The sequence below is a fragment of the Salarias fasciatus genome, chromosome 1 (genome assembly GCF_902148845.1).
Source record: "Salarias fasciatus chromosome 1, fSalaFa1.1, whole genome shotgun sequence".
Classification (NCBI taxonomy): domain Eukaryota; kingdom Metazoa; phylum Chordata; class Actinopteri; order Blenniiformes; family Blenniidae; genus Salarias; species Salarias fasciatus.
The window spans coordinates 15,446,642-15,459,710 of NC_043745.1; the positions used below are offsets into that span (position 1 = coordinate 15,446,642).

At 39.0% G+C, this 13,069-nt stretch overlaps 2 protein-coding genes across 2 annotated transcripts; both read left to right on the plus strand.

Moving 5' to 3' along the window:
- The first annotated feature begins 1,999 nt into the window (after positions 1-1,999).
- Positions 2,000-6,500, plus strand: sec11a (SEC11 homolog A, signal peptidase complex subunit). Its single transcript, XM_030096457.1, has 6 exons — positions 2,000-2,185; positions 2,509-2,618; positions 3,950-4,099; positions 4,296-4,415; positions 5,924-5,981; positions 6,077-6,500. The coding sequence occupies exons 1-6, from the start codon at positions 2,135-2,137 to the stop codon at positions 6,125-6,127; spliced, it is 540 nt and encodes a 179-aa protein (XP_029952317.1). The 5' UTR covers positions 2,000-2,134; the 3' UTR covers positions 6,128-6,500.
- Positions 6,501-9,624: 3,124 nt separating this feature from the next.
- On the plus strand, positions 9,625-10,607 carry nmbb (neuromedin Bb). Its single transcript, XM_030092845.1, has 3 exons — positions 9,625-9,841; positions 10,067-10,254; positions 10,337-10,607. Exons 1-3 carry the CDS (start codon positions 9,676-9,678, stop codon positions 10,388-10,390), a joined length of 408 nt encoding a protein of 135 aa, XP_029948705.1. The 5' UTR covers positions 9,625-9,675; the 3' UTR covers positions 10,391-10,607.
- The last annotated feature ends 2,462 nt before the right edge of the window (positions 10,608-13,069 follow it).

Genomic DNA, 13,069 nt, shown 5'->3' on the forward strand with positions numbered 1-13,069 from the left:
ACCACTGTAACGACTCACATCACACTAATTTCTGTCAGCAGCAGGACGCTGCTGCGAGAACACGATCTGATAAACTCGGCAGAGGAGACCTGCGTGGAAAGCAAATGCCACTCTGAGGTAGTCACTAAGTGGTAAGGACAGCAGAACATTTAGAAGCTCATGACAAGCTTGATATTTTCTCATGGGTTGACATTTATGGTGAGATAAAACAAGATACTGAACAATGACATTGAGTACACTCTCAATCTGTTGTAAATGAATTTCAAGCTAGCCAAAGCAATAATCTACAGTTTACTGTGATGCATTACTTCAGCAGCACCTACCTTTCATTTTGTGCAAGTGAAGTATGGTAGTTTATTCTTCTGCAGGGTGCACTCTAAAATTTGCTTGATGTGTGAAATGTGAATAAAAAAATTTACCTTAGATAGCAATATATTTAAAATCATCCATCCATCCATCTGCTTGAAAAAAGCATGTCAAAATGTTGGGACAGGGTCACAGTTCACACTGTCAGTAATCCGATATGCTTACAGCAGATGAGACACTCCTGCCACTGTTGCCATGTTTTTATGTATTTCAGACATGTAAATTGAAAAATCTACATAAACCCTTCATAAATACACAGTTAATTTATGAATATGAATTTCTGAATATGAATATCCCTACAGCTATAGTGAACATATATCCACTCATACCACACATACATTCAAACATTCGACATGCCTGAAGGTAGGCGGAGTACATGACCCCTGAACGTCAACCGCTACTTCCACTCTAGCTGCCTGTGGATCAACTATAAATATTACTGTTTATCTGCAAAGGTTTGAATGATCTTGGGTCTAAATACATCTCAGGTTACTAGTACTAGTACAGTATGAACTGTCCAGACCCCTGAGGTCATCAGGAACAGGTTTAGTGTTTCAGAGTCAGAAGCAACAAAAGTGAAGCCTTTATTTATCATAATCCTCAAACTTTCTGAACACCTGAGGAATGCTGACATGTTCACTTCCTTTAAATCAGGACTGGGTGGACGTTAGGTCTGTAAATAATTTGATAAATATGTACAGTGTATATTTAATTTGGAGTTAGCTGCTCACATATTTACATTTGGTTGTAAAATGATTTAGATAAGTAAAGAAAGGGGCAGGGTCACATAGGTTTTACTTTTTCTTGCTTTTTAGGCAATTTTTTTTGTTTGTATTCTGTGCATCATTTGTATATTATTCATATAATTACCATTATTCATATTGAAATACTATTATTTGATTATGCTTCGTATATAACACAGAATTTCCTTTATTTTGTCACCCATATCCTATCACTTTTGTACGCCTTAACTGCCTTGTTTGAATGGATTGAACTTTGTATGAATGGTGACATAAATAAATTTCCCTTGCTTTGCATTGCCTGGAAAAAAGGCGCAAAGTTCATTTAATCCAGTTCTAACCCTTCCTGTAGACCAGGAAAGCACATCATGTGACATTCCAGGTGCTCAACATTTAGGGGTGGTCAACATTTAAAAGGTGAGAAGCAGGGCACACCCTGCACAGGTTGCCAGTCCATCACAGGGAAAATAACACAATTAGACTGACAATCACTTCCACCTAATTTTAGATACTAGACTTGGAAACTCGTGCACTCATACTCTTAATAACCATGTGGTGGGCTGAGGGAGAAAAAGGAGTGCAAATGAAATGCAGTCTGTAAACACTGAAATTACATTTACCATACTCACTTTTGAATGAGTTTCAAACATGTTCAAAGTTCCAAGGTTGTAGTTCAATAAACTGAACGTTCTTAGCAGAACATCTAGAGTACACGCCTACTTCACGGCTCTCGGGTACACTGAACACTTAAACGGGTGGTCTTTTTACCTGCCTGCAGTAAACAGTGCAGAGTGTATGTGCAGCAGCAGCTGCAGCAGCGTGCAAATTTTGGGAAGCCCCCACCGCACGCGCTCGTATCGTGGACTGACACCTCACCACTGAGGCTGAGCGGTGGGCGGGACTTCCGGCTCAGCGCACCCGGAAGATTCGGATGCAAGTTTCGCAGCTCGTCCGTGCATCCATATGCTCGTTACTTTAGACCTTTTAATGTAATTTAGGTGTTTTTTGTAACTCTAGTACTTACAAAAATGTTATCTTTAGACTTTCTCGACGATGTTCGTCGCATGAACAAGCGGCAGGTGGGTTTCCTGGTGGTTTCAGCGCTGCCTCTTTGTATGGTGTGACAGAGCTCGGTGCTAACGATGACTAGCCGCTCGCCGCTTCTTTCACCGCTGCAGCCTGACTCTCACTTCAATCACACACACAACTATTTCACACACCTGTCGGTTCCAAATCGCACTTTATAGACTTGATTATAATCTGAGCGCATACACTTGAAGTAAATAATCTGGAATTGACTGTAGCTAGCTGATCGGTTATTATTATCGTGATGCTGTTAGCAAACTGTGTTGATACACAATGACACACAATCACAGGAGTGTTTTGCCGGTGTGTTTTGCAGCTCTATTACCAGGTGCTGAACTTTGGTATGATTGTTTCCTCTGCGCTGATGATCTGGAAGGGACTGATGGTAGTCACTGGCAGTGAGAGTCCTATTGTTGTTGTCCTCAGGTAAGACACTAACATATGTTTGTGTTTGAGTGCAGTTTAATTTAAAGTTTGAAGCCTTCTTGCATAGATCTGTGTTTTATTTTTATCAGCTTACTAAAACATTGTGTTTATAATGAGGATTGTGATAGTTGAGCACAGAAAAGTCTTTCACGTAACTGGAATACTGATAGGAAAACACATTTTTGTGTGTTCAGTCCTCTCAAAAGTTAGTATTATGCTGTGTTTTACATACAAAACATGCAATATGCCAAACGTGGAGCTTATTCTGTTTGAAATAATTTTTTATGTGGTTTGGATACATCACATGACAATTGTTGTCAGTCACTGTGAGCTTCTGCTTCTCATTGATTCATTTATGCTCATCTGAGTTGAGGGTTGAATTTTAATATAAATGGTTTGTTTGTCACTTTTTAACTATCGTTTTTGTATTTTTGATTCCATCCATTGTGTGAGGTCTGAGTATTCAGATCATATTCTATGAAAAATTATTTGAAATGTTTATTTTTTTCAGCAATCCTAAAAACAGACTGGAGTTGTTTGCGTTTATTTAGTCTAAAATTATTTTAAGCTTTGAGTTGCAGTTGGTTTCTTACAAACATGTTTTTCTTAAAAAAAATTATGTGAAGCAGTTCTTGTAGATCTCGGAACCTTAACTAGGAGATACCAAGATTATAGAGAAATCTTCTCTAATCAATTACACTTTAAATGACATTGTATAACAGTAGAGATGTAGAAAAATCTGCGCTCATGAATGGGAAAACATGCAAAATCCACACAAAGGTCCAACATGGATTCATGTCTGCGACCTTCTTGCTTTGAGTCAACAGTGCTAACCACTGCACCACCCATGGACGTCCTATTAGATGAAACAGACAATATAATTTCAATTCCTGGTTACATTAGAATGCACTGATGTTGTTTTGATAGCGGCATATATCAGGCAATCATATTTAAAGTGATTATGATCACCGTAGCTTTTCAAACGGATTTCAAGTCACTATTTTTTTTATGCATTCAAACCTGTCCAAGTTCTGCAAACCATCTATTGTCAGATTTCAAATCAGTTCTCGTTGGTTTGTGCAGTTATAATTGGATTTCCATGCCTACATATATAGTCTGAAGTGCAAAAGCAAATCACTTTTATTTTTAACTTTTTTTTTGCATAATTTATTTCTTCAAAAAAAAAAAAAAACAACTGCTGCCCATAAACAGATTTAATGTATTTTTTTCCAGAATGGCTTCTGCTCTCTAATGACATTCCATTTGTTTTCAAAAGTTGTGATTTCAGTGGTATTTCCTAACTTTCCTCATGTGTGTCTACCTCTTCGCAGTGGGAGCATGGAGCCAGCTTTCCACAGAGGAGACCTGTTGTTTCTGACCAACCGAGTAGAGGATCCCATCAGAGTCGGAGAGATTGTTGTCTTCAGGATAGAGGGCAGAGAAATCCCAATTGTACACAGAGTACTAAAGATCCATGAAAAGTATGAAGTCCATTTTTTCAGTCATGCTGTCTGTCGTGACGTTCGGGGTCATAAAGTTCTATTCCTGTCTGTCAGGCTTGAAAATGAGATTCTTCATATCGAATTCTGTCAGAAATCTCCTGAGTAGATTGTTCAGGAAGGCCGAAATGGTTTCCTATGTGGTCTAAAAAAAATCCCGCTGATAACATGTTCACAGGGAAAACGGGGACATTAAGTTCTTGACCAAAGGAGACAACAATGCAGTGGACGACAGAGGGCTGTACAAGCAGGGTCAACATTGGCTGGAGAAAAAAGACGTGGTGGGACGAGCTAGAGGGTGAGTATTTGGTTTAATAACACCTAATAGTATACATTTCTCATGAAATCTGTTAAATATGGATAGTTTAAACTAATGATGTGCACTTTAACACATTCAGGCAGGGATAATGTGTTCATTTAGTCTTGATTTTAAAGATGAAACGATCAACAGGTTTCATTTTAGTGTTGACAATGAGGGCGAAATACTACAATCCAGTCTCAACCTGGACACAGTAGTCTGCCACAGGGCTTCATTTTTCCAATTTTCTTGTCCCTGTTTGGTGAAGTATGAAGGCCCCACTTGACTCTGTATGATTTGGGGATTAAAGATAATCTCTTTGTTTTATTCTTCTGCTTGTAGTTAATTTATATGTACTGAAGCAGCTGATCCTGTGTGTCGGCGCTTGCCCTTGTGCTTGAGAGGGCGAGAAAGGGCATTGGACACTTAGCAATAGAGTGATATACGTGTGCTCCTTTTCCACCAAGCTGGTTCCAGTGACAAAACAGCGGTTCTTGGGAGGTGTAAGATGGAGGCAAACTAACCGAACCAATATCTAGTTTTTCTTGGTGGAAAAGGAGTGAAAGCTGCACTGGAGTTGTCCAAGTGACTTCCACTGTCATGATCACTTCTGTTGTTTATCTTCATTACCTTTCCACAGTCAGCAGAGCAAGATTTGAAACCTGATCTTCATTGATATCCTTACACAGAAACACCTATATTTATATATTTGTAGTAAAAATACTTGTTCCACATCTGATTGGTGCTTTCGGTAGCTGATGGTGCGGGATGTGCGCTTCACTGACGCTGCTGTTGGTACAGAGTTTACATCAATGAAACTCTATATGGATTTCTATTGGATGCAGTCAATTAACACCAGAGAGTGCAGGATGAGTCTCCTGACAATCGACAATCAAGGTCAAGGTTTATTTCTATAGCACTTTTAAAATACAGAAAACTCTGCCCAAAGTGCTGCACATGTTGAAAACACCATAAAAAAACAATAGAAAAATACCAAAGTTTAAAAACAATAACATGCAAAAATGTCCAGCTCAGCTTGTGTTTAATGCCAGAGCAAATAAATGTGTTTTTAACAAAGACTTAAAACACTCGACAGATGAAGCAGAACGATACAATCGAAAAAAAAACTTGAATATTTTTTTTTATTATTAGAGGCAGACCAAAAGACAACTGAACAGTTAAGACTATGGCTGCACTCTGCAGAGCTTCAAGGTCGTCTTCATTCCAAACAAATTCTGTCGGCGTCACCCATTTTTAGTTTATAGTCAACTTTTTATAGTTGTATTGTGGGTAAGGCGCAGTGTTTTGATGAAGCGCAGTGAATCCAGACCAATATTACAAATGGAATTTCTTCATTACTCTTGGTTCTGTACCACGTAACGCCTTAGAACAGAAGTCTTGAAAACATAACTTCCTTGATAAGAGTTGTGGCTCTTGTAAGCTTTGGAAGTCAAACAATATAAATGAATAAATGAACTATCTTGACTGAGCGTTTCTGTCTTCTCCAGGTTTGTGCCATACATTGGGATTGTCACCATTCTCATGAACGATTACCCCAAGTTCAAAGTAAGCCGGCTGCTGCTCTCCATTGATCCCATTTGAAAAGATCCCAGTTTTCATGTCGTCTCATCTCACTGGCTGTGTGTGTTTCCGTTCTGCAGTACGCCGTTCTCTTCATGCTGGGTCTCTTCGTGTTGGTCCACCGGGAGTGAGGCACCCAGGCTCCTGCACTCAGAAGGATAAACTACGTCCAGGAAACCTCAGTCATGCCTTTCAAAACAAAATTGTGTTAGACTTTGTCAAACCAGACTGGCTTTTTTGTACCATTTGTTTGAACATTTTGTAGAAATGTGGATAGGGTGTTTACATTTGAAATATCCAAGCTTTAAAAAAAAATATTTTTGTGAGGGAACCAGGCTAGTTTCAGTTTAAAGTCGGTCTTTCTTTGTAATCTTCAGAATGTGAAATGACATTCTTTATGATAAATTAAATCTATTTCTTTCCTGTTGAATCATTGTCTTTGAGAAAGATACGTCAAGTATTTTATGACAACTGAATATGAATGATATTAAATATGAGATCTGGTTACCATCCACGATGGATTTTCTTTTAACTCTGCAGGATTTTTATTTGGTCCATGGCTTGCATTAATGCATGAAGTCTTATTCACTCATGCAGGAGCTGCTCTGTCCTCTTTTCACCTTTCTGGCCTAATAATGAGCGATATCGTCTTAGGAAAATCTCTGTCAGCCCTTTTTTGCAACAAAATTGGCTATTTGTATCCGTGTTGCTGTTGAATAGAGACTTGCATTAAATTAACCTTTCAGGCTATTGTTGGTAATCCAGATTAGTGCTAAATGATGTTCCTTCACACACAATTCATAAACTAGTTTTTAAATTAAGATCTTTTCAGACAGCCCACATTTATAATGCGACAGTGTAAACATTGTTGCCCACACATTTTGCTGTAATTTGAACAGTGTGATGGCTTTTACGGTAAATTTTCGTATAAAAGTCACTTGAGTGTGAGGTGTGTTTTTTGCTGCTTTTCTATTCATTGGCCGAGCCCATTTATGGCAATCAAGGAAAGTTCCGTAGAGGCTCTCCTCCACTGACATGTAATCACACACAGGTATGGATCATCATGTAGTCTTACTATGGATCCACTTGAAATTCTATCAAGGCACTTGAACTTTGGCTGAAACTGATTGCATTCGGCTACAGTCTCTCTGAGGGAAAACGACTGTGATACCACTTAGGCAACACCCTCATTTTCAGCCCTTTCTCACAAATACACAAATATTTTTGAGTGGTCATGATTGATTTCTCACGGTTATTAGTCGGGTGAATTTGGAAAGAAATGTGAAAATTAGTGTGATCTTCCTTGAACTTTGTTTCACATCAACCTTTCTTGATGATGGCGTGGCCTTGTTAATGAAGGCCTCATGAGATTGGAGCAAAAAACGTTGAGCACTCTGGAGGATTTCCAATTGATCCATTTATAAATTTTTTGATCAGCAGCTTCATTTTGGTCTTTATAATAAGTGATGGACTTTGGGGTGGGGGGGGGGGGGGGTTGATATTTCAGTAGTGTAGTGAGGTTTATCTGATTAACAGAAAATGTGCACCATGTGTCAGAACAAAAGTGGAAAAGTGCATAAATTTGAGTTCCCTAAAAGAAAAATTACATCAATTTTTAGTTGAACTTCAGTTTTGCAAAATAAATAAAAGCCACTTGGTACTTCCTGCACCCTATAATGACAGTTTGGATGAAGGTATTTTGGACCATTCTTCCTTCCGAAACATCTCCAGTTTGATTCATGGTGTATAAACATTCAAAACAATGATCAAATGATGGTATTCCAGGCAGGCCTGGGACAGCCGTTCCAGAACATGGTACATGTTCCTCTACGTGAGCGTTGGGTCGTCATGTTGAAATATCCTTCCAACTTTGTGAAAGAGTCTTAAACATTGCTGTGAAGAATTTGCTGATGTTGAGTGGAATCTGTGTGACTCTCAACTTTAAGAAGATGCCGAGTCCCAGCACTGGCCGCAGCCCCACAGCATGATGATACCTCCACCAAACTTGAGTGTGGGTAGGTGTTCTTCCTGGAATACTGCATTCTTTAGAGAGGACAGCCAAAGTGAAGAAACAACTTGAAATCTGCCACCTTTAATACATTTTCCTCTGATTGGATGCACATACCTATGAAGTTTAAAGCAGAATGAGCTCATCAAACCAGTTTTGTGTTCAGATTAATCCGTATTAAGTAGCTCCAGATATTGAAACTAATACATTGACAAGGGTGCCCAAATTTCTGCAGTCTACTGTCAACATCTGATTTATTTCCATACATCATGTTGCTATGCTAAGTCTTTGTCCAAGAAACACCCAGTATAGCTTTTATTAGAAAATGAGCGACATGCTGCTGTAATCTGAAGACAGAGTGAATTATCATGCATCTGCAGAAGGGTGCCCAAAATTTCACCAATCCTCAAGATGAAACCTTAAAATTCAAAGCTCTCTTCGAAATATAAAGCAGTTGTTTCAAGTATGATATGCAAAATATCTGCAGCTTGATGGCTGCCTCAATACTCTGAAGCTGTGAACATAGTGTGGCCAGGCTGTCCAGTAATGAGACTGACATTCAGCTTTGCCGAATTCCTGAAATCACAAGTATGTGCATTAATGTCAAAGGTCATTAAAAGAGCATAACAGAAAAGACAGCCTTTTCCACTGTATTTGCAACTTTAGCACCCTGAAGTGACAGAGAGGCCATCTGTCTTATCAGCTCTAAATTAGTGGTGAGAATCAGCAGGTCCTCCCGCCCTCAGAGGACTGATGGCGATCACAGTAGCGTGCTACAACTGGCCAAATGTCATGTTGCTCTTTCTCTTAGTGAGGGACCAGACCAAGCCCTGCAGAGGAAGAGGATGGAGAGATCTGAGGTGAAAATTGCTATTCTGTATGTACTGGGCTTCAGGGAAGCATAAGCTGCCCCCTGTGACATTTTGCTGCTCACACTGCACAATTCACAACAACAATGTTGAAGAAATTAGGTTAACCTTTGACGGTTTGAAAATATTTTACCAATGCTTTACAACTGTGGTTCCCAACTTTCAAATGCAGAGGACACGTCCATTTTCATAAAGAAAAGAGGCGCTTCAATCTGAAAGCAACAAGATTAGTGTTTTATTGTGGTTTAACCATTAAAGAGTCTAATTTTTACTGTTAAAGGAAATACAAAGTAAAACCACTGCTTTACAAAATATCAGTGGTTAAATATAAACAGGGAAATCATCCAAAACTTATTTAAGTAAATGGTATTTGGCATATTATTAAAAAAAAAACTAAGCATTTCCGCCTTGGGGCCAAATAATGACGACAGCCAGTAACTCAAGAAAATCAAATCAATCCGTAATTAATTACCCTGCGCATGTGTGAGTTTCCACTTATGTAACTGGGTGGGTGAGAAGACAAAGAATTGTCCCCAATCCAAGATAAATGGTACGGCGCGTAAATTGCGCACAGCGCTCCAGCGAAACCTTATAATGACTCTGGTGACTTCATTCCAATCAATCCATGGACCAGGCTCATTGAAAAAAAAAGTAAAAATGCAACAACGCAGCATTACCACAGCCCACCCCATGCCAGGACAGCCTATAAAAGCAGGGTGCGCGTGAGCAAACCACGACCGGGAGGAGCAGGACACACTTGGACATTCGCGCCCTGGAGGAGAGTTCGCCCGACAGCCTGGAGATGAGAGGACTCACGCTGAGCAACGTCTGCCAGTCCGGCTTGTTTACATACCTTATGCTGTTTTCTTTCGTGTCTTTCACCGCCGCCGTTAGTTTCGACCTGACTGAGCTTAGGAATAAAGTTGCAAAAATTAAAGTGAATCCAAGAGGCAATCTTTGGGCAACAGGTAAGATTATTATTATTATTATTATTATTATTATTATTATTATTATTATTATTATTATTATTATTAGTCATCATCAGTCACGTTTTTCAGTATAGAAAGGCATTTTAAAGTTTAAAATTGATTTTTGTGTAATTCCTTTTTTATTATTATTATTATTATTAAAAAATGTTACTTTAAATAATTTCTTGTAGTTTTCTCCTGACTGAAATGTGTCTGATTCGGCAGGACATTTCATGGGTAAGAAGAGCGTGGTGGACAGCCCGCTGCTGCCTTCAGCCGGGGACCAGGCGGCGGGAGCGCTGGAAGTTTCGCTCCCGGCGGAGCAGAGCGCGCTCCAGCAGCTCTTCCAGGAGTTCCTGCGCGTGGCTCTGCAGGCGCAGCTGGACACACAAGGGAGCCGCTCGAAAAACCAGGTCAGGGACCTGAATGTCCCTTCTTCTGCTTTACACAAAAACCTTTAACCAATGCATGCGTCTTCTGCGCTCTCTCTTTCAGGAGGCAAATTTGTTGATGAAGATTTTAGAAAACTACATCGAAAATAAAAAGTGATGAGGAGGCTGGAAACGTGGGCGCGCATGGACACGGATCCAAGAGCCAATGTTTCGTGGGTCTCCTGCTCATCATGATTGTAATTCACTGTAACTTATTGATCTGCAGCCCATACTCCACATCTGCTGTAGTTTTTTTTCTCCCAATACTTTGGATGACTACACATCACATTGTCCTGTCGTTTAGTTATTTATATTAAATAAAACATTGTTTTGCACTGCTTTGATTTTGATGTGTGACAGATAAATAGAATTCTTTCAATCACTGAAGCTCATTTTTACAGCAGGAGAGAGAAGATGTGAGGAAATCTTGATTTCATTATTCCAGCACAACTGAGGTTGTCTTATTTGTTGCTAAAATATCTCCCAAAATTGCAAATGTGTGGACTTCACACATATTTGTGTTTTTGCCTTTGTCTTTATTGAATGTTGGTGAATAATTCACTGTAACCTTATGGACCTCATGAAATGATGCATCTTCTCTCTTCCTCCATGGGTCCTGGAGGGTCTGACATGCACAGCTCTTCCAGCATCCTTCACTGTGATTGTTCACCTTTAGCATTACTTTTTTCGTGCTTTCATGTTGTAAAAACATGTCCAAAATAACACTTACATAAATATAAATGTAGGCAGCTTACATAAATCACATCTCTTAGTTTCCTGCATAGTGCAACATGAAATCAATATTAGACTTGTTTTTGTCCTCTGCGGTTGAGAGATGAATAAGTAAAGTTATTTCGATCAATATGGTTAAACAAAGCGAGGTGGCCCATGCAGCTTCTTCGCCTTAGGCTAATATGTATTTTTGTAAATGGTTTGGTTATTTCAATATTCCTCCCACAATTTCTGTCTCATGTTACTTTGAAATGGGGAATGTGCTGCATAGTGAGTTTTATGAACTGAAAGAACATCTACTCACACTGTAATATGAAATTCAGGTGACACTTCTATAGATGGAGTAACGAATTTCCTCCAGTTTGGAATATGTGAGGGAAAAACTGAATTGTTGGCATGTTTCCAAATCAGTGCATATATTTTCTGTCTCTATACAAAGTTTCATAGAAGTGTTTCCAAACTGTTTATTTTTGCAGCCAGTTTGACAGTGGGGTCATTGAAATGTGTTGGACGGAGAGCACATTCATTATCAGAAAAGAGGTCAACAAAAGTTTAGAACCATGCTTTTTGTGCCAGACTGCAGAATTTATAGACTACAAACACTGATTTAAGGCTTTGATTCATTCTTCTAAAACTGGCCCGATTCTGGGTCAATGTGTCTCCTTAAATCCTCATCTTGAAAAGTAGATTACTTTTCCAAACAACGGGGCATCTTTGAATTTTCAGGTGCAGAACATTGCACACAAGTAGGTTAGTAGGCTGGGAAGTTGTTTAAAAAATAAGCCTTCTCAATAGGTCAAGGGGAAATTAAACCTCTTTGAAACACTCTCTAGACATTCAAAACCTTTATACGTTTTCATTCATTCATCTGCACCACTTAACCTGCGCAGGGCCATATGAGAGTACTTGTTTCTTTTTAAATGTCTGTCACATGCGATTAAAAGGGGTAGCATGCTTATAGATACAAAATCAAGTGATAGTGCATATGGATTGTATCATTTCAGTTTCATCTGCTTACAGTGTGTTTTGGTTCATTTACAATATCCTTCAAGTGCACCTTGATTTGTCTCGTCCTGCAGAGTGGCTGTAATTTGCTTGTCCAAACATGTAGTTGTTGAGGAAAACTGTCAATTTGAGCTCAGATCTCCCATAAGCCTGCATGCTCCTGGGGAAAGGATTTATTCAATTTAGCATCTGGGTGTTTACTTTGAATCATCTACATTTATCACATAAACATTTAATTCCATGAAACGCTTGGATTTATATAATAATCCCTCTTTTTGGCAACTTAGTGGGAAGATGATCTGAAAGGAAAGTGTTCCTCGTGAACAGATATGATTCTACACAAATGTTGGCATTACTGATGTTGACAATATTCCAAGCAAGTCTCCAACCTGCTTTCTGTAATACTTCATGCAACTGAGAGGTTGAAGGGCATTTATAAATGTGTCAGCTGACATCCAGACACACAAAGTGTATTTGGAGATAATTTCTCTTAACACACAGGCAAGTTGAAGACAACTGGAGTATCAAGGAACAAAATCCATAGGTAGAACATGTCAATTCCAAGCCTAACCTGTATGGCCACAACAATGCTGTGTGGCATCCAAACAAAAGTCATTGCAATTTATAAAAAAAAAAAGGAAAAAGTCTGCATTTTGTATGGAGGAAAACAATGAGGAATGTCTTTATAGAGAACTGAGGTGTAAACTCTGGAAGCAGTTTTTAAAAAAATCTATAATTGTTAGTAGTCTTAACATTTCAATAGTCTTGGTTGGCAATCCCAGATAATAACATCCTGACATATCCTTGATCCATGTGGAGTTCTCAATCATTTGAAGTCAACTGCAGTCTCATATTTTAGTGTATCAGCAACTTTCAGGGCACTGCACTGAACATGCTAAAAATACAGTTAAAACAAGTAAAAGACATGTAATTAAAAAAACTCAGTTTATCTGCAGAAAACCACTGTTTAGATTTTTTTTTGAGCAAGCCCCAGAGATGTGGGACCAAGTGGCCCTCCCTGGACCCAGTCGAGTTTATGGCAAACTGGAGTCATGTGGTG